At 28.9% G+C, this 27725-nt stretch overlaps 2 protein-coding genes across 2 annotated transcripts in view; both read right to left on the bottom strand.

Moving 5' to 3' along the window:
• Window positions 1-5316: 5316 nt before the first annotated feature.
• LOC113385921 lies at window positions 5317-14388 on the bottom strand. Its single transcript, XM_026623746.1, has 3 exons — window positions 14241-14388; window positions 6419-6715; window positions 5317-5343 (listed from the first exon to the last, which is right to left on the bottom strand). Exons 1-3 carry the CDS (start codon window positions 14337-14339, stop codon window positions 5317-5319), a joined length of 423 nt encoding a protein of 140 aa, XP_026479531.1. The 5' UTR covers window positions 14340-14388.
• A 2374-nt stretch (window positions 14389-16762) lies between these two features.
• The window catches only part of LOC113385910 (extracellular serine/threonine protein CG31145), a gene marked incomplete at its 5' end in the record, with an annotated part of 49884 nt that continues 38921 nt past the window's right edge, over window positions 16763-27725 (bottom strand). The window contains 6 exons of the mRNA XM_026623735.1: window positions 16763-17120; window positions 19141-19344; window positions 21884-22016; window positions 22084-22204; window positions 22282-22362; window positions 22479-22722. Coding sequence (XP_026479520.1) covers window positions 19149-19344; window positions 21884-22016; window positions 22084-22204; window positions 22282-22362; window positions 22479-22722 — 775 coding nt within the window. The remainder of the gene's footprint in view (window positions 17121-19140; window positions 19345-21883; window positions 22017-22083; window positions 22205-22281; window positions 22363-22478; window positions 22723-27725) is intronic.

The raw sequence follows: 27725 nt of genomic DNA, 5'->3' as shown, positions 1-27725 counted from the left end.
ACAAAGATAAGCCAGAAAGATTCCTTTGATTTTATCTATATGCTTTTATACGTCTCTTTATTCTTTTTGAGATATATGAAAAATAATTTCGATTTTTAAAAAAATTGAAAAAAAAAAGTTTTTATAAAATCGTGAGTTTTCTGAAAAATAGTTTGTACTAAAGTAGTGAATCTGCTAGAATCCATCAAGATGTCCATAATGAAGTGAATTCTAGATGGAATGGAATGTGATTACTTAATTCTGGTGGAAATGGCGCTCATTAAACCATATGATTTAAAAGAAAAAAACTTCGTATATGCTTCTTATTTGCATGATAGCTCACTCATTTTACACGCAAGAACTTGTAACAGCACTCATTTTAAAGCTTATGTTTGAGCACTATAAAACCCAATTTCACCGAAATGCATAAAATGTAAAACCTCGACACTAGATGTCTTTAAATACAACAATTAAATCTTGAACGAAATAAAAAACGACTTTGCTTTTTCAATCTTGCTTGCTTAAATTTTCCTAGAACACTTTATGTAATACCAATATATTAAGATTTTATTAACATTATTTTGTTCATTACACGATTTCCGTTAAAATGTATATTCTAGGAGATATTTGCAAAAAAAACGAAGAAAAACGCCAAAAATATATGAATCTTAAGTGGCCAGTAACTTGAAAAGTATTAGTTTTTTTGAAAAACTATAAAAGACATTTTTTTCTTATAATTAGTTCTTCTATCGATTTCCGACGTTATTTTGAAAAAAATGTAATTACACAATTGAGAGGGGGTGTCATCCCCCGGGGGGTGATGGCGCAACCCGAATTGTTTTCACTTTTGAACTTGAGGGTAAGATAACCTAATTCCAAAATTTCATTCAATTCGGAGCACAGTAAAAAATTCAGACCTTAAAACGCTCGTTTACTGCACTAGAATTAGAACTCTAGTTTATATTGACGACATAATAGTTTACGGGAAAACACTTGAAGAACATAATACCAAGTTACTAGAAGGCTAGAAAAATTACGACAATACAATCTAAAGTTGCAACCCGATAAAGTGTCATTTTTCGAAAACAAAATTACGTATTTAGGCATATTATCGGTGCACACGTTTGTGTGTCTCCTGATCCTGATAAAATTTCCTCAGTAAAAAACTTTCCCACTCCTTCCAATCAAAAAGAAAAAAAAATATTTTTAGGATTGTCCGCTTACTACCGCAAATTTATACAAAATTACTTCCGAATTGCATTACCTCTAACCGAATTATTAAAAAAGGACGCCAAATTAATTGGACCCAAGAGTGTGAATTGCATTTAATGAACTTAACAAAAAATAATATATCCACCTTTACTCCAGTATCCCGACTTCGATCGAGAATTTTCATTAAGCACGGACGCAAGCGGTTTTTGTGCATTAGGCGCGGTTCTATCTCAAAATGTTTACATACAAATACCGATAGTTTATCTCACTCATTTTTGATATTCAAGAATTAGCATCTAATGAAAATACTTCACCTATTCCTATCGATCCTAACCAAAGTTTTCTCTTCTATGCAGATGCAATTTTAATTCCGAAATTAATTTTGAAAATTTTTTAAATAATATTTAAAACCTCGGTTATAATTAATAACAATATCGAGGAATCGAATGAAGTTTTTCTCACATCCCTAAAACATGAAGAATCCGCATTGATATTCGTGATAAAAAACCAAACTCCCGATGATGAATTAACTAAATATTTCGATTTTTTCCAACATAGTAACATTAATAACAATTTGGCTAATTACGGAACACACGATTTTTTTCAACTAAACTACTCTCAAAAACAAATTTTTTACTCAATTGTAAATAACATGATTCCCAGCCAAACACTGAAGATTTTTCCATTGCCTCTTAAATCTAAAAGCTCATTTAATTCAAGAAAAATATTAAATCCATTGCTATTCCAGCTCCCGCACAATTTCAAAGTTTTTTGCCACATACCAATAGAAAATTTTAGAATTTTATTACGATACATTTTCAGAGACACCGAAATAAAATTAAAAATTTATTATGACAAAATTATTGAAAAACCTAACACCGGATGAGATAAGTAGATTTTAAACCAATTTCATAGATCACAATATACGGGAGGTCATCTGGGCCATAAAAAACGTTCAGCAGAATACGTAGCATACACAATGGCCAAAAAATGCGAAAAACAAATTAAAAATCATATGTAAGCAAATGTCCTGATTATCAAAAAAATAAAGTATGTAAGAAAACAAGGCAACATTTAGTTATAACGACAACAGCCCGCGAGCCTTTCGAAAAAAGGGTATGGGCGCATTGCCATACAGAATCGGCCCGACCCTGGTATTTAAATAATTTATACGCCATTTTATAGGTCTATTTGATAAAAACCGTTATACCAATTTTCAACTTTGTACCTCATCTTATGGCCGAGAGTATCATTGAAAATATGCCAAAGTGGCCCCTTCTTTCAAACTCACTTTTTGGCGTAACCATAAAAGATATCAAAAACATTTTTACGTGATTCTACTCACATTGACTCAGACCACATTACGTAGAACAATCGATTCCAAAAAATCGTTTACTATTAGCTGAAAAGACAAAATAATTTTCAATTGATTATTTCGGGTAGTGCATTTATTTGGACAATTTAATTAGCGTTATTCGAAAGTTCCAGTAATTGCCTTAAGGCACGATACACCACTAGTTTTAGTGATTTAATTAATATAGTAAAACTAATAATGTCTAAAAATTTCAAACTCCGTGAATTTATACATATATAACTATAAAATAAATATTTTCGCATTCAGAATTTCTTACGAATCGTTTCGGCGCATCGCGCAATGTTTGCGTCCGAACGAACTCTATGCAATTGCAGGGTACATTAGCGTTACGCGCGGGTATGTGTATGCTCTGTTCTTTTCAATTTTCCAATGTGTTCCACTAAATGATCTGAACAATATTAGCAGTACTCAAAGAAAAAAACAATAGGCTTTCAAATAACGCTAATTAGAAAGTGGTCCAAATAAATGCACTACCCGAAATAATCAATTGAAAAATTATTTTGTCTTTTTCAGCTAATAGTAAACGATTTTTTGGAATCGATTGTTCTACGTAATGTGGTCTGAGTCAATGTGAGAGAATCACGTAAAAATGTTTTGATATCTTTTATGGTTACGCCCAAAAAGTGAGTTTGAAAGAAGGAGCCACTTTGGCATATTTTCAATGATATCTCGGCCATAAGATGAGTACAAAGTTGAAAATTGGTATAACGGTTTTTATCAAATAGACCTATAAAATGGCGCGTATAAATTATTTAAATACCAGGGTGGGGCCGATTCTGTATGGCAATGCGCCCCTACCATTTGTATTGATGTTGCGGGCCTTTAACCCTGTTTCTGACTCCGGAAATAAATATTGTTGACATTTATATGCGACTTAACGAAATATGCAGGCGACATCCCCATTTGTAATCAAGAAAGTTCGCCAGTCGCAAATTCATTCGTTTCAGAAATTATTTTAAAAATTTGGCTTTCCTAAGGAAATTCTATCTGATCAAGGCCCCACGTTTACTAGCAATTTATTCAAGGACGTTTGCAAATTACTAAAAATTAAAAAAATAACAACTTCTCCGTACAGACCTGAGTCGAATGGCTCATGTGAAAGGATCCATAGGGATTATGTTCAAAACTTGAGATCTTATATTAACAAAACCCAAACAGATTGGGACAAATGCATAAAATTCGCAGTTTTTATCCATAATACAGCTATACATAACGCGACAAATTACACACCTTTTGAGTTAGTTTTTGGTAGGAAAATAGAATTACCACTGTCTATAGCAAAACCTATATTTCAATATAACTATGACACTTACGTTAATGAGTTAAAATCGCGGTTATCGCACGCGAATAGTTTCGCTCGACAGAATTTACTGAGTAATAAAGAAAAAACTAAAAGTAACTATGATCAAAATTTGAATCCTGAAACCTTTGAGATCGATGAGTATGTGCTTTTGAGAGATGAAACTCCGTATCCGCGGCGATGCAAAAAACTTTTGCCCCTATGGAAAGGTCCCTTTAAAATATAAAAAACCGACAGTATAAATAGTACCATTTTGATCCATAATAAACATGTACAAGTGCACAACAACAAATTGAAAAAGTTTATACCAAACGAGTAAAGTAACATAATTTTATCAAATTTTTTAAAAAAATCTTATTATTGAATTGCATTTGATTAATTTGAAAAATCTCATAGAATAATGTTAATTATCACATAAATCAAATTATCAATTAAATTTTATTGGTTAAATAATAATAATAAAAATAATATTTCTTTTCACAAATAAATTAAATCTAAAATATGTAAAGTAAATGTAAATCTAGAATTTAAAAAAATAGTCCAATTTATAGTATTAATGTCAAGGTTTAGCTAAGTGTTTTGATTTACTAAAATATAAATAAAAATTGATCTCTTTAGTTGTTATATCCATTATGCATCAACTCATAGTTATTAAGATAAAGATTTTAGTTATTAATGTACAAGTTAATTACAACCTGAAATTCGCTAATGTTATGTAATAAGCCGAGGACGGCTTAATTTTCACGATGGAGGTGTTGAGAATTGTGTTCTTTATAATTATAAATATTAGTCATAAGTAAATTCATTCGAACAATGTATAATCCCAAGTATCGGTAAATTTTGCGAATATTTTGTACATCTGCAAGACAACCCTTAATAAAAGTTTATGATAGCTCATGTACCCTCGGCGAGCTATCATGAAACTGGAAATATTGGAAATACTTTAAAAATGTAAAATTATAAGTTAGTTTACAGAAGAGCTACAAATGTTCCAATTCTCGTCGTTAAGTATTCCAAATAAAACTCCAATCTACTCAAGAAGTTATTAAAAATTGGTTACATTTAATCATTAATTAGTAAATTCATTACTAACGTCTCTTCAATATATACATATATATACTTTAATAAGATTTCTTATAAAATAAATATAAAACATATCAAATATTGATAGAGTAATGATTTATCCACACGAACTTATAGAGAATTGTTTTAGCGTTTGAAATTTTGACTATACATCATTAATAGTGATTCTAGATATATATGCTGAGATCGCGTTTTTGCTTTTTGTATATTTACTGAATATTATCTATTATAACTATAGGTCCAAATGTCTCTCAAAAGCCTGAAATTATTGAAATAGAAGAAGATGCACAAGCGTAACACATCATAGATATGTACAGCGTTTAAACAGAATGATGCCTTACAATGATTTATAAGAGCTTTTTGAGTTCTACAAGCTTGTAGACAAAAAATCATCCTGAAAAATTTGCAACAGTTTGAGCATAGGAGTTGTTCAATGAACAGATTCTAACTCATATCCGCAATATAATGAATGGACAAGATAAATAATAATTAAACTAGTGGGGTGGGTGGCATCGTGCCTTAAGGCAAATTGCTGGAACTTCCCGTACCGTAACGAAATGTTCGAGGAATACTGAATGTTTTCAAATAGATTATTATCAATATTGTAACATTGTCTAATATTTATAAGAATTATATAAACTGAATTGCAAAGTTGAAATTATTTGTTTAAAGTATATTAGAACTATAGTCAGAATTAAAAATAAAATCTGAATTATTTTCGATATAAAAAAAATAAAAAAAAAAAAAAAAATTGAAACAATTTTTTTTTCCAAAATCAATTATTTTGTTACGACAAGCAGAAAGTTCTTTGAATCATTCAAATCGGACGCTTAAATCTCTCAAAAACTGCCATTTTTTACATATTTAGCTCCGTATCTTCGAAATGGTTGGGCCTGCCTTTGCCAAAAACTAATAAACACTTTTTCCCAATCATTACTAATCGAATGTTTTTTAGATCATTCAAATCGGATACTCCAAAAAGTTCTCTCAAAAAGTCGATTTGTATTTTCTGCACTCTTTGCTCCGTATCCCCGAAACGGCTGAACCTGCCTTTGCTAAAAACTAATCAGCTCTTTTCCCTATCGATATTAATCGAATGTTTTTTGAACCATTCAAATCGGTTGATCCGTGCGCCCGAAAACGTGACTGGAAATTTGTATCCATACATACATACACACACACACACACACACACACACACACATCAATTTCTCTCTGAGGTATGCCAAAATGTTCAGAAACCTTTAAAACGTCGAGAAATGTAAAAATTTTCAATTCCGATTTTTGACCCATTACAATAACTTACCCTACGGGAAGTTAATTAACAGTAAATTTATTTTAATGTAATAGTATTCACTTATACGGAAAAAATTGCTTCGGGCACAGCGATGGCACATACGAGCGTGGTTTACGAACGATTTAAACATATGTCGGGGAACCACTATTTTCTACAATAATCGAATATCTTACCGGAGGATTAGATGTCGTCGTATATCTGCTTATGGTCGACATATCCCTTGGTGCATCCGTCAAATCTTCCTCTCCGGTTGCGTTACAGTTGTCAATGGCGATGTTGATGGGTGATTTTGAAACGTCGTTCTTCTGTTCCGTTCTAAGCAATTTGGCCGGTTCATTTATGTCCTCCTTCAGAGACCTTGCGAATTCGGGTGTAAAACCATTCGAGACAACTTTAGAATTTACCGAATTATCATTGCAACCCACGTTAAAAGCGCGCTGAGTGTTCAAATCATTTGTTTTTGTCTCCGTCTGCAATGAACGTGAAAAAATGTCAGTGATTTCATTAAAATTGAATTGACAGATACAAATTTGACAACTTGAATAAATAATACATCAATACTTTGAAACAGAAGTGGGAGTTGCTTCATACTAGATGTAAGTAGCATTTTGCCTTAAGGCAATTTGCATGAACTTGCCGATACTGTGAAAATAACTTAGTAAAACTTTGACAGAAAAATTTTCAACTGTTTATTTCAAAAATAAAAGTATTGCTTTTTGCAAACAAACTAATCAATGAATTTTGCAATTCATATGTCCCGAACAAACTTATAAGAAATGTAATTCAAGATGACCATTATTATTGTCATCAATAACTTAAAAAAATAAAATAAAAAAATACTATAAAAAAATTGAAGATGAAAGTTTGAATAGATATTTAAATATAAGGCTTATAAATGTAGAATCAAATAGATATAAATGATATGTATATATGAAATTTCATTTCTCTCACAATCTCTCTTATACCAGGCACCCCGCCTGACAGATGTGAAAATAATATGTCAATAAATAAAATAAAAATATTTAACTATCTCATTCTACTTATAGAGTCTATAAAAATGTATTTTATATAAAATATGATCGTCAATAGAAATCAGTACAAAACCAAAACAGAAATATATAAAGAATGTGTCCAAAAGACTATGTAAACTACTTTGGGGGCATTCAATAATCACCTGAGGCTTGAAAGGGAAATTGACAAGAAATTCCGAAATATTAGGTTGTCAAATATCTCCCTTCCGCTTTTTTACTCTTGGTTACATACAAAAAGGCGGAAGGGAGATATTTGACAACCTAATATCATCGTAGGGGAGGGGAATCCAGTAGAAAATTATGTGATTTTATTTATTACCTAAATTGAAAAAAAAATTACCACTTTTTCTAGGTACTAAAATGCCCCTAACACACGTAATGTTTGGTGAAGAAGGGGTAATTTTAAATATCACCATGTATTACCCAAGGGGATAGGAGAGTCCAAAAATCCTTAGAAATCGATCACATGATTAATGTACGGCCCCATTCTGGTAGTCATATATGTATTTGAGAATAATCGCTTAGAGTAAACCACCTTTATCACTATGCAAAATTTCATAAAAATCGACACCATTACCAACTGCCATCTTTCAAACACTTCTCTTTCAAATCGATTCCAGTTTTTTATCGAAAATGTTGACTTCCATATATATCTGCTAATTTTGAATAAAGTGCTCGGTCTATCGCCGCACAAAGATAATGATCGAGTTATATTAAAGTAAGGCGATTCAGAATGACTTGGAACGTCAAGAAAACCATAAAATTAGCAAATCCAATTTTCTGGCAAAAGAATATTTAAAGAAAACATAATTTTATGGAGTTTTTCAGAATTGGCGCCTTTACAAGCCATCAACTCATCTACAAAGAAGATAGATTCGAATTATGTATATGTAAAAAATAGAAAAATGATAAAAAAGTAACAATTAGCAATCAAGAAAAATGATTGCCAAAAATGAGGCGCAAACATTCCAACTTGTTAACCAAAATTGTAAAGACCTGTTCTTGTGCGGTTTTTTAGGTGTAAAATATAATCGCATCATTAATGTGTTTTTCATTAAATTCTCTTAAAGTTATTTGAAATGATTTTAGATATTATAGTATTATATTACCTTCACTTTGTCTTAAACACTTTCAATAAATATCCAAGAATTTGATATTAGCGTAATGCACCAATATATTTATAAGAATTACTAATTACTAATTAGTATGTAGTATAATGAATTTATATTAATTATTCTACACAATATCTAAAAGTTGCCATATATTCAAATTACGAAAAATTACTAAAGTTATCATACCGACGTTTCTGGAGGTGTTTTATATGTGGAGCGGCACCCAAAAATCGATGCGAGCAGTGTTGCATTCGGAAATGAATTCAGTGAAATATTATTTAAAAAAATAACTTAAATTTATTATAAATGATACATAGAAAATCTTAGCCAGTAATTAGTAATGGATAGTACTGTCCTATGGCAGGTCCGTGAGCTGAATTAAACTCCAACTCGATTCAGAGAAGAATAGTGTGAGAAATTTACACAATGCCATTTCTCACCGGAGTGCACAAAATGGGCTATTTTCAATTTGAAACATATTTTTGATCTGTATTTTCATGTGAAAATTGACATCGCTACTGCTCGATGTGGGGTTGTCCAGAACGGGGTTCGAACTCACGACTCCTACACCATGAACATTCTAGTTTTATTAACTAAATCAAAATAAAAAGTTCCAGTCCCACTTTATGTTGCTATTTTTAATTGTAAATTAGCGAAAATAAGAAATCAATAAGAGAACAAAGAACCTCCAAACAAATTTTTATACGGGGCCGAGCCTCAAGGTAGATTTTTATTAATTTTAACAAAGGATAAAACTATGACCAAAAACTAGTGGGGTGTATGGCATCGTGCCTTAAGGCAAATTGCTGAAACTTCCCGTTCCGTAACGAAATGTTCGAGAAATACTGAATGCTTTCAAATAGATTATTATTAATATTGTAACATTGTTGAAATTGAAGCAAAGTTGGAATTATTTGTTTAAAGTATATTAGAACTATAGTCAGAATTAAAAATAAAATCTGAATTATTTTCGATATACAAAAAACTAAAAAAAAAAAAATATATAGATATATATATTTTTTTTTCCAAAATCAATTATTTTGTTAAAACAAGCTGAAAGTTCTTTGAATCATTTAAATTGGACGCTTAGTTCTCTCAAAAACTGCCATTTTTTGCACATTTAGCTCTGTATCTTCGAAATGGCTGGGCCTGCCATTGCCAAAAACTAATAATCACTTCTCCTAATCATTACTAATTGAATGTTTTTTAGATCATTCAAATCGGATGCTCCGTTCACTCAAAAACTCGATTTCTATTTTCTGCACTATTTGCTCCGTATCTCCGTAACGGCTTGTCCTGCCTTTGCCAAAAACTAATCAGCTCTTTTCCCTATCAATAGGAATCGAATGCGTGCGCCCGAAAACGTGTCTGGTAATTTGTATCCATACATATATATATACACACACACACACACATCCATTTTTTCTGAGGTATGCCAAAATGTTCAGAAACCTTCAAAACGTCGAGAAATGTAAAAAATTTCAATTCCGATTTTCGGCCCATTACAATAACTTACCCTACGGGAAGTTAATGTACATATATAAAATTTATATATATGTACGTATATAAAAAACTGAAAACTTTTGAAGAAACGGCTTATTTCTAATTATATTTGTTGAGAATCTGATTTGAATGATATACCCTGATGATAAATTATAATATTGCAGCCCTTGCAAAAGCTATAACAATGGTTTGGAAGTTTTGGTTGTCGTTTTAATCATAAATTCAAGCAAAATTTCCTATACATGAGTAAGAAGTTGTAAATTATACAAAAAATACACCCTTTAAACTCACTAACAAAATTCGAAAGTTTTACTTGATGTGTGAAGCTTTTAAGTAATGAATGCCAAAATTGTGTTTTTATTTATTGATGTGGCGCAAAACTGAAAAGTTACTAAAAAAGTAAGGATATTATCAAAAACATCAATAAATAAAATTGAAGATCTACAAAAGATCATATTAACCATAGATATGTTGGCAGAATTTTATGTCACATGGGTAAATAAAATAATTTATTTGTAATAAAGAATCTAATTTGAATAATATACATCAATATATAATAATTCTGCATTCTATAAAAGAGCTACAACACTGCTGTATACACAAGTTGCTAACAGCCAGGTAATGGAAATGATCAATTTCCCGTTTGATTACAGTGATAAATAAATAACGTTGTTATGGTTAGCAAAACCACACTATTGATTCTCATAAAAGAACTACTATTTGATATTATTCAAGATAACAGATTTATATATGGATGAATCACTAATATATTAAAAATTATATTATATTTATATATTTTATAAAGTTACATTTAATGGCAAATCCGCATAGAAATAATTTGTACTTGTAATTGTACCAAAGCTAGCCTATTATAGTTTTTTTACACTGAGTTTTCATAAGTATTACTGATCCAGTTGGTATATTTCTCACATACAACAAGAAAGAAATTTCACTGAAAATACCATTAATTGTTATCGTAAATACCATGCATGTGAAATATTTATGGCATTTATTTCACTCAAAAAAATTACACATTGCCTAATTAGAAAATAAAATCTCAATTTTACCTAATCACTTAGGTGTAACCAATTTTATGTTTTATTAAGTATGTCTACTTCTAAATTAAATGATTATGTTTTAATCGGAGCTATATAAGTATTGAGAACTTGATTAATACAAAATAACTTCATATACCATTCGGGGTTGTTTTACTTAGAAAAATTCCATCAAATAAAATATTGACATATTTGATTAACTTTCTGATTAGATTCCTATAACATATTTTCGATATGATATGGTACTTAACTGAAATCAAACCAGTAAAATAATCATTTAGATATTTAGAATGTAGTGTAATTTAATTGATAGCATGAACCAAAATAAATTTTTCAATAAGGTAACTTATAGTACATTTATAATATATATATATATGTTAAACATATATGTTATATATTAACTGATGAAGAAGACAAAACACGGTCACGGTTAACATTTGTAACCTAGTACTTTATGAAATAAAACTAGTGCAAAAATACTGAGTAGTGTGCCCATATTTACATAATTATGCACATCCCTCATAATACAAAATTCTACTTCTACCTTAATATATACATATACCTATAATGAATGAAAAAAGACAGAATGTCTATAAACAGGCAGAAGAGTGGTTCCTCATCAATAAAATTATGTTGAAAAAAAAATCTATCTCCATCAATTTCACATCCAGTGAAAGTAGAAGATACATAGAACTTCAAGGCAATAGTTGGGAATAACAATGGATAGTCTGCTGGCCAAACACAAAGATTTATTATGCGCAAGGCTTCCTATGGAAAATTAGATCCATAAGAAATCAGGAAAGGGCCAAAGAGAGCTATTTTGTTATGTTTCATTCTAGATTCTCATTTAGATTAGAATATTAGGTTGAGAACACTATCCTTACGTTTGCACATTTATGGATCTTCAGAACAAAGCTGTGATAGCGATAAAAGGTGCTTCATCTTGTAAGGCTTGTAAGCTGCTATTGATGAAATATAATATTCTGAGTATCACAAACATTTATATTTGATACAAAAAAACATGGTGATAAAACAAATCATATACTGAAAGTAAATAAAAATGCTGTGATGAAATCAAGCTTAGATATCACTGAGAACCAGACTTTGTAGCAAGATTTATAACAAGATACCTGATGGATGTGAAACCGATAACAAGCTTAAAATTACAGTCATTTGTTAAACAATTCAGCTTATCTGTTAAGTGGATATTTAGGACACTTATGTAAGAAAATATTTTTCAAATCAGAATGAATTATACAATCACCAGGTTTTCTTCACTTGGATATATAATGATAATTATTTCCAATTACTTTTCCAAAAACAGAATAGACGTCTATCCGAAATAAATTAGTAAGTCAAGTATACCTGAAAAACCAGCCAAACAGGCTTAAAAGAAAAATACAATTAGACCTAATATAGAATAATTAACTATAATACTTTCATTTTGTTATATTTTATTGTGTTTTCCTTTTGTTTTTAGTTTTTTTTTATCATATTTTAATTAGCTCTAGTAGATACATCACTGGGGGTTTCTACTAATTCTTAATCAACTTCAGTTTACCATAAACTTGTCAGCATTCTGTGCTAAATGTAATAATATATACAGATTGCAGAATAAAATTGAATTGAAAAAAAAAAAACAATTACTAATATATCTTGATATGAAATAAGATAAAATTGACCAGGTTTTGCAAGTTTTTTTTTAAATGAATAAACAACTGTATTCATACTTAAGGCGAGAGTCAGATTTATGAAGTTTGGCTATGGCACAATAAATATATTTCAGAAAGAAGAGTTCGACTAGAGATAAAGATGATGTTTAAGTAATTTGTGCTCTTTATACTTACATCAAATCTAATAATATAAAACTATAAATGTAATATACATAAAACAATGATATATACGTAAGACTAGACTTTAAGAGATTGTGTAGATATCATGTAATTTAGTATATGGCTAATGTACTAGTTTATAAAGCCAATAAATCATAAATAAAAAAAAAGTAATTTGTCATCCATGTTCTACTTTATCAATCACTGTAATAGTTTATAATGCAATTGCAAAATGACTTATAACTTGTTGCGATATAATTTGCATCTTCTATTGAACAAATTATTTCTCAATAATTTAGAGTCAAAAGTGTCATAATCTATTCTAAAACAATAATGCTTATTAATCTTCTGTGAAAAATGTGAATACATCCATTTTATAGAATAGAATCATCTTAAATGTACTGCAGATGGTAAATGTCGTAACACATTAGTAAGATAAATCACGATTAGCTTAAGATTGTATTTCATTTCAATTTTTGGATATACTCAAATAGTATGTTTTAAATTTGAAACTGAACTACATTTCAATCATTTGTCAAACAATCCATAATATTTGTTAAGTGAATATTTATGACTATTAAGTAAAAAAAATATTTTCAAATTAGAAACATACAAGTGTACATTTTTCTAATCAGAATGAAAAATGCTTTTGCTAGGTTTTCTTCACTTGGATATATATTGATAGTTATTTCTAATTACTAAATATGTCTTGAGATGAAATGAGACAAAATTTACTGGGTTTTGCAATTTTTATAACAAGTCGGTTTAAGACACCAGTAAGATTTATAAAGTTTTGTGCCATGACACAATAAATATATTTCTAAAAGATGAGTTCGACTAGAGATATAGATTTGCAAAATTCTAAAATTATGAATTAATTTAAAAAGTAATTTGTCATCCAAGTTCTACTTTATAAATCACTGCAATAGTTTATACTGCAATTGCAAAATGAATTATAACTTGTTGCGATATAACTTTTATCTTCTATTGTACAAATTATTTCTCTATAATTTAGAGTCAAAATTGTCTGACAATTTTGACCCTCTAATCTATTCTAAAACAATAATACTTATTAATCTTCTGTAAAAAATGTGAATACATCCATATTATAGAATAGCATCACCTTAAATGCACTGCAGATGGTAAATGTCGAAACACATTAGTAAGACCAAAACCACGAATGGTTTAAGATTGTAGCTAGGGTATTTCATTTCAATTTTGGATTTACTCAAATAGTATGTTTTGAATTTGAAACTGAACTGAATTTTCAATTATATAGCAAAGATTGCAAAACAAACAGATTTGCAAAATTCCGCAGTGTCAACTTTTATACCTGTGGTCAAATGAATCAAGATAATATAGTAAAAAATATTACAATGTTATCAAATAGTAATTACATGCCATTAGATTATTACTGAAATATATACTGTGAAAAAATGTAATATTTATATTGTCAGCTAACCTCATTCTCTCCCAGCTGGTTTTGAAATCTCATTTTATCCTTCAATAGTTTTTCTCTCTCTTCCTTTAAAAACATCTGTATGTCCATGGTGCTGTTCATTTTCTTCCTAAAATCGATTAACACTTTTCGCTAACTTTGGGAAAAATTTATGTAGTGGTTTTTCACTTTTTGTGTAAAAAATAACGATTGCAACCGTCACAGAAATGTCGACCGACATGACGCAGCTCTGAGCTAAGTGTCGATAGATGGAACAAGTGTATTTTTGCTTTTACAGGTTGGCGACACAGCAGTGGTTTCCAAACTGCGGGTCGAGAGGAACATGCACGGAGAACCTGCAAAGGGTCACAAATATAATTTTAAAATACTATTTACGAATAAAAATCAAACTAGTGGGGCCCATGGCATCGTGCCTTAAGGCAAATTGATGAACTTCCTGTACCGTAATATAAAATCTCGGTACAAAACCTAAAAAAATTACACAAAATGTGTACACATTATTCAAATCTTTATAAAAAATCTGATAATTGGATGTACATATGTCCAATAAACATTTTAACCGTCAAAGGACATTTTTTTAACTTATTTTTATTAAGAGTTCATAACCGCTAGACCTGCCTTTCCAAAAATTTAATCAATTCTTCAATACAAGTAAATTGTTTTTTGAATTATTAAAATCGGACGCTCCGTTCTCTTAAAAACTGAGTTACGGTTTTCGGCACTTTTTGCCCCCTATCTTCGGAACGGCTAGACCTTCGCCAAAAACTAATCAGCACGTCTCCTCAATACGAATCGAATGCTTTTTGAATTATTGAAATCGGTTGATCGGTGTTCCCGAAATCGTCGACGATAGTTTGTATCCGCACACACATCCATTTTTTCTAAGGTATGCCAAAATGTTCAGAAACCTTTCAAATGTTAAGATTTGCAAAAATTTTGATTTTTGATTTTTTTGCGAATATTATAACTTACCCTACGGGGAGTTAATTACTATAACTTATATACTATACTTACCCTATACACAATATAATAGTCGAGTTGACTCACCCTACAGAAGTTGTCAAAAAATGAGTTAATGGTGCATGGCATCGTGCCTTCAAGGTAAATTGCTAGAACTTCCCGTACTGTAATGAAATATTTGAGGAATTTTAAATGTTTATAGTATGAATGAAAATTGAAATCCGAATAATTTTAAATATCTAAAACAATTTCGAAATTAAAAATAATTTATTCGATTTTTTTTTTATTTCTTTTTAAAATAGAAAACAGTTTGCCAAAAAAAATTTATTTTGTGGTCTGAATTGTGCAAATTCTAAATGCTCAGAAATAATACTAAAACTGCTCGAGTTTAAAAGACATATACATAAAATATAAATTTATTTGCCTATATATTTGTACAAAGAAAATTCGGTCAACATTTTATAAATATGTAGAAGAATTTTACATAAGTAATTAATTCTGCATTGTATTTTTTCAAATTTACAATAAGAAAAAAATCCTTACATATTTTTACATAAAAAATAAACAAATTTTGCCCTATTATGGAAGAGAAGCAGCACAATTTCCACACTTTATGTATATGTATATATGTGTTATATATATATATAAATATATATATATATATATATATATATATATATATAATGTTTTTTCTTGATCCTACAGCATCTTCTAAGTTTTGTCATTTTCATTTCTTTCAAAGAAGTTCGTCAAAATTAGAATTTATACTTTGTTTTGGGTCATAATCAAAAAATGGTACAATTAAAGTAAGGCTCTATATGGGCCAGAAACGTGGACTCAAAAAAAAAATTATAAAAACTACTTTGGAAGTTCAGTTGAAGAATAGATAAAAGGAGATTTAAAATGGACCAACAAGGTAACAATAGCAAAACAACTGCAAATCTTATTGGATTCTGTTGTCAAAGAAAAAGAAAAATACATGAGCCCATTGTCTCAAAAAAAAAACAGAAAGTTGTCCTTACACAAAATGAAAACGAAAGTTATTAAGCAAAATTCCAGTAAAATGCAGAAAAATGACCTGTTTCAGCATTGAAAAAATTGTAAAAATGTGGTACTCTTGTTTCAAGAACATGGCTTCAAGTAGAGCATTAACAAAAATAATAATAATAGTAATATACATATATATTTTTATATATAAATATATCTAAATTTATGCTTTTTATACACATATGTATGTGTTTTCAATATGTTCTGTATTATACAATATCTAATAACAAAGGTTTCATTACTATCTAAAATTTGGTATATTTTGCATATGATAGTCTTGTAGTTTTAAGTTAAATAAATGTAAATGTGGTGCCTCAAATAAACTATAATAATACATAACATTTAACACACACGATTCAATTACAGAAATAACAATAAATAAAATTATTATGTACAAAATCTTCATAACATTTATGACATTTGTTAAAATTATCTATAAATAATTGAAGATAATAATAAAGATATATTATATATTTATATTTGATATAAAAACTAATTATTTATGAATTACTCAGCTTATATGTAAAATTTCATATTAGATTTTTAATAAAATTTCAATTTAGTAAAATATTTGAACTGGTAATACATATTATCACCAAAAACTGGCCATTGACTTAGTCAAAATTCTTAAATTAAGATAAACATTCTATCTCACAGTCATATTACTAACACAACCGATCGTTAGCAAATTTTTGATAGAGGTCCATTATTATAATATAAGTTTTTCTTATACACGGCTGCCTAATACACATATCAGCAAAAGTTTTCATATTGAAAATGTTCATTGACTTAAATATATTCACAAAAATATTAGCACAGCAAGAGCGATCACAGTTCCTGATAAGTCCTTTTCATAATAATTGTTAAGGTGCAAATCTGTGGAAAAAAAGTTTTTTATATAAAAAAATATATTAATTGATATGTACTAATAAGATGAAATGAATAGAATGAGATGATTATAATTCAAGTTATAACTTAATTACATATAATTATTTATAATATTATATTATGTTAATTGCAATATTATATTATATGCATACAAGGAACCCATACTGGATTTTTTAAGAAGCCCGGATTTAGATATTTTGTTCTGGATTATTCAGTTTTCTTTCAAAAGAAGTTCATATTTTCAATATTATTGTAAAATAGATTTCAAATAGAATTACATATTTTTACAATATTCGAACCCTAAAAACTGTTATATCGAAATTCACGTCTTGAAATAAACACACTAAAAGTTCCACCAGTTTCAGTTCATAAACAACAATCTTAAGAATAAGTTAATTCGAACAAAATTAAATTTAACATAATCCTTCTTAATAATAATTATAATTCTCTTTTAATTATTAACGGTTTAATAAAATATTTCATAATTGCATATAGTGAAGTCCCGGATTTCCATCTTGAGTCCCGGGTTTTCTAAAAGCAATATTTGTCCCGAATTTAGTTTTTATGTTCTAAATTGCGCCGGATCTCCAAAAATATAAGTTCAAATGAAATCTTTGCAATTACTTAAGTTTTTACCTTAATTACAAAATATCCAATATATATTATACGTTACAACTATAACATAATGGATATCAATTAAGAAGATAGTTTTAAGATAACAAGTATGCTTATCAATATGTTAAAAGTGAAAATGAATCAATATTTGTGAATGAGAAAATTATCGATTACAAAATTTCAAAGGCGGGTTAAAATAGTCTCTCACATTAATAATTGAAAACAATTTTTTTGACTACCTGGCAAAAGTAGTAACTTTTTCAATTTAATTATAAAGAGAATTGTATAAAATGTTATACAAGGCTCAACACATAGATCCAAAATTGTAAGATTTTATATAAAATATAATGGAATCTATGTTATTTCTAATAATCAGTAATTCTTAAAATAAGGATCATTTGAAGAAAACTGATTTTTGTGCACCCGTCTCGGATTAGCATAAGTAAAGAATGCTGTCCTGGTTTTGACTTAAAAAATATGATCACCTTAATGCAATACCTTAAGGGAGTATTCTAGTGTAGAAATTCAAAAAAATCTATTTTTTTAATTCATATTTTCAAAGTTTAACTATCTAAGAATATGGGTACGAGAAGGTTTTTGAAAATTTGAATTATTTTCGGAGATATAGGCATTTTACTGACTCGGTCTTCATACTGGTTTGGCTTCACGCAAAACATTAAATGCGTTTTTCTCAGAACCGACTTTTTCAGTACTATTGACACAATTTCTCGTGTTTTAATCGACTTGAAATGTTCAGAGAGTCTTGTTTATAGACCTATCTATAGCCCGAACTAGAATTATCCCCCAAATTCCAATTTTTACTATTTAAAAAAAAAATCGAGAAACTAAAAAAAACAGTAGAAAAACACTTTTTTTTCAAACAGTCGCCAATTCGTAAAAAAAATTTTTTTTTACTCATCGCTAGTTCGGGCGATCGCGACATTATTGTAGATTAATAATCTTTTTATTTTTTGCATTTTCCGATGGCTAGGAGTGCTGAAATCATGTCAAGACTGAGGTGCTAATTTTTTGAGACCACCCACTTCATCAGCTGCCAGTTTTTACAATTTTCAACTTTTTTCATTTTTTAATTGTTGTTTTGTATTTTAATAATATTAATAAACAAGTGGTAAAAATGGATAGTAAAAACATTCATTACATTTGTTTACGTTACTTTAAAAATGACCTAAAATTCATCGCTCTACACTAGAATATCCCCTTAAGTTATCCAAATAAGATGAAAAATACAGGAATTTGCTAATTGCAGTTAACAACCGGCTAATTTTAATCAAAAATTTTGGCAAAGGATTAAAATAGAACGACACAAGATATTTCAAAAATCAAGTTTTGTTGTAGAATGTATGAGTATAAATATTTATCAATATAATCAAACCTCTATGGTCATGAGCCATCTTCGTTATGTACTACAGACGTGTCCGATTCTGATCTATTGACACATTCACGAACTGCTTTTAATATTAGACCTATTCTCCTATCAAGGGCTTCCAGGTGAGGAGCCCACAAAACTGGTGCTACAGGGTCAGATTGCATTGATTTTTCCATCAGCTCACTCAGACGATGAGGCCCGGTATGAAACCTAGAAAAATTAATAGAAATTAATTAATATAGTGTAGTTCATTCGTCCCAGACCGTTCCTTAAATACATAATTTAAACTAATTTAGGAAATCTAACAATAAGCTGCATGGAGTGCAGTCTCGGAATATAATTGAGTAAATATATCACTGCACTCGCTCGCCTAATTGCAAGTAATTAGTGTAAACAATACGCTTCTTCGCAAAGTTAAACGAATATTCAAGTGAAATCCATTAGCTCCAGACCTGCGCGCTATAAAAGGAAGCTCCACAGAGAATGGAAATGATATTAAAAAAATAAACTAAATCATAGTTAAATATTCTGAGATCACGAAAAGCAGCGAGATATTAATATTAAGGGGCACAACTAGTGCAACCGCATAAAAAATGTGATTTTTGGAATTTATATTAAAAAAAGTTTATCAAACATTTAAAAATTTTAAGAATATATTTACACATGTTTTAAGTTATTAAGTTATCGTCGATCTCCAGCGGCGCGAAAAAAAAGGCCCTTCACTGCTGCAATGATTCCGGCCTTCTACGTGGATGAAATTTAAAAAAAAAATCCCATTAAACTAGATAATATTGTCTGTAAAATGACCTACGATAAAAAAATAATAAATTGACAAAATGGCGGCGTTTAAAAAAAAGTCGAATTTTACCCAAAATTTGGCCAAAATTCGATTTCTGAACCGATCAAAAAATCGATAGTTCATTTTACGGAGAACTATATATAGAACATGTAAAAAAAAATTGATAGTGATCGGATCATTTGTTTTTGAGTAATCGCTGCAGCAAATTTGGAAAATGCTGTTTCGAGAAAAACGCGTTTAAAGATAAAATGTCTCTTTAAATGGCTGTGACTCAAAAACTATTTAAGATATCGATTTAAAATTTTGGTATGTTATTTTTAAAGGTAAAACCTATCCCTATCGAAATATGGAAAAATTGAAAATTCGATTTTTTGAAAATTTCACACTAGTTGTTGCCCTTAATATCACAGCAGACTATTACCCACTCCTTCTTCTAGATGGACAAATAACATTCCTATTGTTAGTAATATTCAGTTTGTATAGTAATAATATTACTTAAGTTCATATTGATGCTTAGTAATGTTTGGTTCGTTCAATATTAATTACAAACTAGTGGTGTACGGTGCATCGTACCTCAAGGCAAATTGCTGGAACTTCTTGTACCGTAACAAAATGTTCGAGGAATATTAAATGTTTTCGAATAAATTAGATTAAATACTGTAACATTGTCTAATATTTATAAGAATTAAATAAAGTGAATTACAAAGTTAAAATTATATAATTAAAGTATGCAAGTGAGCTTTATAACTTTAGCCAGAATTAAAATTAAAATCTGAATTATTTTCGATATATAAAAAAATTTTTTTTTTTAAAAAATTGTTTTGTCAGCACAAACAAAAGTTTTTTGAATCATTCAAATCGGTGAGCACTAACTCTCAAAAACTGTCATTTTTTTGTATATTTAACTCTGTATCTTTGAAATGGGTGGACCTGCCTTTGCCAAAAACTAATCACCACTTCTCCCAATCATTACAAATTGAATGTTTTTTTGGTCGTTCAAATCGGATACTCCGATCTCTCAAAAACTCGATTTCTATTTTATGCACTCTTTGCTCCGTATTCCGAAACCGCTAACCCTGCCTTTGCCAAAAACTAATCAGCACATCTCAATTTAGTTTCTGGTGGAGACAAGTCCAGCCGTTTCAAAGTTACGTGCCAAAGACGGTAATTCAGTTTTTGAGAGAACGGAGTAACCGATTTGAATGATTCAAAAAACAATTGCTAGTATTGACAAAATAAAGAATTGATGAAATTTTTGGTAAGACAGATCTAGCGGTTTCGGAAATACAGAGGAAAAAGTAAAAATAATGATATTTGGCGGACAAAAATGATCATTAGGTGAATGACCATCAAATTATAAGATTTTTGATATTTTTTTTTAAAATGAGTACTAATTTTGTTGGGTTCCGTACCAAGATTGTTAATATTTAAAGTCTAATTACACGGTTCATGTAAATTTCAAAATTTTCAGAAAAAAATTGTTTCAGAATTTTCAAAACTATACAAAGTTTCATACTTCAAATATTATTCGGCACCTCTTGCTAATGTAAACTTTCTCAAGTGTTTTGAGCGATAAGATCGTCACTGTATATTTTGTGAACGATAAAATATATAGTGATTGATTATGATTATAATTATCTATTTGAAAATGTTTAAAACAATTGTTATTAATAATTGATCAATATTTATTGATTACTGTTTTTTTCCTCGAATACTTAATTCTGTTATAGGAAGTTCTAGCAATTTGCCTTAAGGCACGATGCCATGCACCACTAGTTAATGTTATATTTTTATGCAGTTAGATTTTTAATGACGACTTCTCAAACAAATGAAAAATTCAGACAAACCTCTGACGTAGTTAGAAATCAACTTTTTAGCCAGTAATCCGTCGAGTATATATATATATATATATATATATATATATAAACTTATATAATATAATGGGCTTACCGTAATAAGGTTTTCAACGTCGAACTTCTAATCTCGCAGCACTGAAGAAGTGGAGCAAGGATGCTCAATTCATCATGAAAAGGCTGTCCAAAACCTCTGCCATGATCCAGATGTAATGGAAAAGTATTGTTTCCTAATCAAGGATTTAGTTAAGTTCAGTATTAATCGATTCTAATATTTTAATTATACCATTAACTCACCGAAAAGTTTGAAGGTTTCATAGTGATGTCTGTCCATATTACCCATTAAAAAATCAAATACTGCCATATCGATTAAATCTAATAATCGACGCCCTTCGTCATATGGTGGAATATCCCGAACCTGAAAAACAACAGTATAATGAAAAACCTTATCAAGTATATTATTTAGAAAAAAAATTATTTTATAATATATACTACCGTCGAGCAGTAATCTGCATCAGTCTCCCACTGAGCTTTCCTTCGTTTGTGGTATGATCTTCTCCAAGGATGCCTCCAAACCTAAAATGCAATTTTAAGTCGTGAATAATAATTCATAAATTTTTTTTAATTACACTGATTGAATGTTATGTAAAGTACTATAAATAATGTAATTATTTTACAAATTAGTACTTTACCTTCCTGGCGGCGCGATCATGTAACGGCAAAAAAGCAGCAAAAGATCCTTCGAGAGTGTCTGGATTTCCACATATAGCATGTGAGGTATCACAGTAATATGAACATTTTCCATGGAAGCACAGATTTTTGGAAGGTGATACGAAGAATGTCTTCAAAAGTTGCTCGTCTGCGAGAGCATAAAGGTCTGTGGTCATATTTAGGGTTCGACCAGTAACTGGCATGGCTCTGCGGAAGCCCAATAATCTAAAAAAATAAATCTCGATAATAATATAATAATAGTCAGTGGTGTTGTCGAGCCGGAACGCGCCGGAACGTCGTTCCGGCAAATCATTTTTGGGAAGGAACGCGTTCCGGCAAGAAAAAATATAAAAAAATCGCTACATACAGAAATGATTTAATAAGTAAATTTTATAAATTATTATTCAACTATTTTCTATTAAATGTTCTTAATATTGTAATAAACATACATATATGTGCACACAATGGGTTTTGTAATAATTTTTGTTTCTTTCCTTTTCGAACGGAACCGGAAAAAACATGAGAACCGGTTTATGAACCAGTTTTTAAATTTTAGCGTTCCGACAAAAAAATATTAGCACAACACCACTGGATTTATCAAAGTCGTTTATAATTTAGTTACAAATTGAGGTGTATGAACTGAAATATAAATTACAATACAGTAGTATATTTCAAATTTCACATATGTTACTTTAAGACCGAAAAGTGTCTGATGCCCGATTATTTCGGATATAAGTTGGACTTGTTTCGGACATAGCGGACGTTAGTCGAATAAAATAAATAATTTAAGACATTCATTTAATGAAAATTGATTGTAGCGCAAAAAGCAATTCTATAAATACAAAAGCATAAGAACAGCAAAAAATGTAATATTTTAATAATTGGTTGAATTTTTTGCCATCTAAGGCAAAAATATAAGCTGTTCGATCGCTTGTAAATTTTTACAATCCAACATTTATTGGTAATTTTTTTTAATCATTGTTTTATTGACATTTATTTATTGGTAAATTAGTTGACAATTTATAGCAAAAGAGTTACCTTGATATTTTAATAGACTTGTCTAAATTTCGGCCTACAATTTGAGATTTGTATGCATATTCCTAGAAACTTTGATCTTATAAAAATCTGATAAAGTGCTGTCCCATGTAGAAATTAATATGGTCTGAATCTACAAGCAATATAAAATCTACATTGGTCAAATTTGAAACCAATATCGGCTGGTCATAAAAATTGAACATTTTTTATATTGAGGCCATATAGGTAAACCAACATTGGTCTATATTGGTCTATATTTGGAAATTTGGAACCAATGTTGCCTACAAATTGTTGAATGTTGGTAAGGTAATATACAATTAGACAGAGAGCTGGTAAACATTTAGAATTATTAATTATTGAATTATTAAATTATTCTGAAACTTATAACTGATGTTGAAATATTACACAAATATTTGAAGATTTGAAGTTGAAATAATATAACGCATAAATCAATGTCATTTATTTAACAATAAAACACCTGAAATTTATTTATTTATTTATTTATTTATTTATTTCTGAAATGAACATATACGTAAATTTATTAAGAATGTTTTTGTGGAAATTCATTTATTAAATATAAACAATGATACAAATATATAACTGCATTAAAAATATGATTATTTATAAAACACAAAAGTGTCATAAATATTGATTATTTTTTTAATAGATATTTATTAATACATATCAAGTAAACTTTTTTTATAACAATAACAAAAGCAAATAAACTTTCCTATTTATAACATCATCACTCGATAAAACATTTCACAGCATCTGAACATATTTTATTTGTTGTTAATATATTTATTATCCATTATGAAATATTTATTTCATCGTCTAGAACAGTCATTGGAAAACCTACCTTACATTTGATATATATCAAGTAAATTATAATCGAATAATTATTCTATTATAATTTACGTGATATATATCAAATGTAAGGTAGGTAAAGTAATAAAAGTAATAAATGCAAATTAACTTAACTATTTATAACATCATCACTCGATAAAACATTTCACAGCATCTGAACATATTTTATTTGTTGTTAATATATTTATTATCCATTATGAAATATTTATTTCATCGTCTAGAACAGTCATTGGAAAACCTACCTTACATTTGATATATATCAAGTAAATTATAATCGAATAATTATTCGATTATAATTTACGTGATATATATCAAATGTAAGGTAGGTAAAGTAATAAAAGTAATAAATGCAAATTAACTTAACTATTTATAACATCATCACTCGATAAAACATTTCACAGCATCTGAACATATTTTATTTGTTGTTAATATATTTATTATCCATTATGAAATATTTATTTCATCGTCTAGAACAGTGACTGGGAAACTTTTTCAATCATAACCCCAAAATATTTTTGTCCAAGTTTGTATTGTCATCTGAAACCTCGTATTCCTTGTTAATAAATTTATAATATATCATTATATATTATCAATATGAATAATTTATGAAAGCGTTAAAATGAGATTGTAAAATGCACTCGACTCTACTTTTACCTTAAAAATAATGACTTCATATCATAGTCTAAAATCTTGCTATGCAAATGTACAGATTTATTGACATTCCACATTGCATTTATTATAATCAAACATTATGACTATTCTGTCAAAATTTATATCTTCCTTTCTATAACTTATTTAGTTACAAACTTTTGATGAAAAACTTTTCGATAACATTTTACTACTAAGCAAACCAGTTTCTCTATTTTCTGCGCTTACAACAATATTACCTGAAAATAAATAAGAATATGTTTTAAATGCAGAGACATATAATTATATTATAACAAGTATTGTCTTACCTTTTATAAATATGAAAGTGCAGTATGTCTTCACTCAAAAAGATTAGGTTATGTTATATTTATTATGTTATATTTATATGTTATATTTTATTATATTTCACATAATATGTACAACTGATTTCTCAATGTGTTTAAACTCCTGATCAATATAAAAATCCTTAGTGAGAAAAATAAAATTATCTTGCATTTCTTACCATTTTTATTGAAAACTTGCAAATTTTGACATTTCGAATAGCTAGTTTCCGATTATTTATTAGAGATACTAATAATAATGTAGTTAGCAGTAATTATTCTAAAAATAAATAGCTATTAGTTACAATGCATAAACGCATAATTAAGTATTATACTCACCAATAGTAAAAAGAATTCGTCTATTAAACTAAGGTTATGTTAGATATACATAACTTATTACTTAATCTATCCATCCCAAATCAAATCAGATGACGTAAAATTAAGTTGAACTTTCAAACCTTTGTATTTTAATCCAAAGTAACAACAAAGAAATGAAATATTGTATATTTTTCAGAGAAATGCTTACTTAACCAAACTTGTTTGTGGTATATATTTCGCACCAATGCACATTACACACATTAGAAAACAATGTACACTATAACACTATTACACATTACACATAACTGAAAATATTATTCGATTATTTCCAGCAAACTAGTATCTTAAAACATACTATAATTAACAATTTTGCATTAAAGGCGCCGTGTGACGCGCGTCGCTTCTTGTAGGCATACGTCATGCATAGAAGGCATAGAAAGATCTAGAACCTTATACCTGCGGTTCAGGATAGTGAGTTACTACAACAACAGATTGTATATCTTGGTGGTGTAATGGCTAGCGTCGCAGCCTTTTGATTTTGATTTTTTGGGGTTCAAATCCCAGTCCATTTATTATTATTTTTTTATTTTATAATTGTATGAGTAAATAAAATTAAAGTTTTCAATTAGTTTTATATATATCGGACAGTATTTAAAATAAATTACCCTGTAACATTTATAACTTTTTTATAATGAAAGGAAAACTGAATTTTTATACTATTCTCAACATTTGAGGTTTTCATAAAGAAACCGTATAAAGTATTATACATCATTAGAATCGTCTCAAAATTCTTAGTTTTTCTCTTCCACATATCACAACTTAGTATTTCAAACGGTTTGGCCTATGGGCGAGTTGCAGTGCTAAAATTCAAGAAAAATTGAAAAATCTGAAAATAATTATACGAACACACATATTGAATTATATATCATTTTATTCGTAATTTTATTCCGCATCTTTTTCGTCCGAATAAACTTTTTACGTATCTTTTACCTTTTAATTTGTAAGGGTGAATAATTACATGTTAAATATTTACAGCCATATATATCTGGCGTATGTTGTTTTCGTTCTGTTGAGTCGATAGCTAAGCGCTAGCGTTGCCGACTCTTAACGTCGTAGTCTCGGGTTCGATCCCAGATAAGATTTTTGTTTTTCATTTTAAATATAATAACAATAATTATGATTGAGGAATTTGAGGAAACAATATTTATTATTAATTAACATGCAAACAATATTTAATAGTCCATTATAAAAAATGTTGCATCAATATTCATTTTTTATTTTGAGGACAATATTTATTAGCTTATGATAAAAAATATTGCATAAATATTTATTTTTCAATTTGATGACAATATTTTGTACCCGATGATAAAAAATGTTGCATCAATAATTTCATTTCAATTTGTGGACAATATTTATCAGTCGATGATAAAAAATGTTGCATCAATATTTTTATTTCAATTTGTGAACTATATTTATCAGCCGATGATAAAAATATTGCATCAATATTTATATTTCACTTTGGGAACAATATTTTGTAGCCGATGATAAAAAAATATTGCATCAATATTTATATTTTAGTTTGAGGACAATATTTATCACCCATAATAAAAAATATTGCATCAATATTTCTATTTTATTTTGAGGACAATATTTATCAGCCGATAATAAAAAATATTGCATCAATATTTCTATTTTAGTTTGAGGACAATATTTATCAGTCGATGATAAAAAAATATTGCATCAATATTTATTCTTCTATTTGGGGACAATATTTATTAGCCGATGATAAAAATATTGCATCAATATTTCTATTTTAGTTTGAGACCAATATTGGACAAGGCCATTTATAGTGATTATTGCCTCAATATCGGCTGACGTTGGCCTGATCGATTAGTTGACATCATCACAGAACCGACGTTCGCCGATATTTTTGCAATATAGGCAATCACGGCCACAGAAAACCGATATTGGTAATATATTGTACCGATATTAATTTCTACATGGGGTGGGATTGATGATCACTCAATTATTGATAGTAGA

This window comes from Ctenocephalides felis, unplaced genomic scaffold (assembly GCF_003426905.1).
Source record: "Ctenocephalides felis isolate EL2017-DRISC unplaced genomic scaffold, ASM342690v1 CF-g0.4_SCAFFOLD_00845, whole genome shotgun sequence".
Lineage (NCBI taxonomy): Eukaryota > Metazoa > Arthropoda > Insecta > Siphonaptera > Pulicidae > Ctenocephalides > Ctenocephalides felis.
The sequence above is the reverse complement of the archived record's forward strand: the minus strand, read 5'-3'. Positions and strand labels throughout refer to the sequence as shown.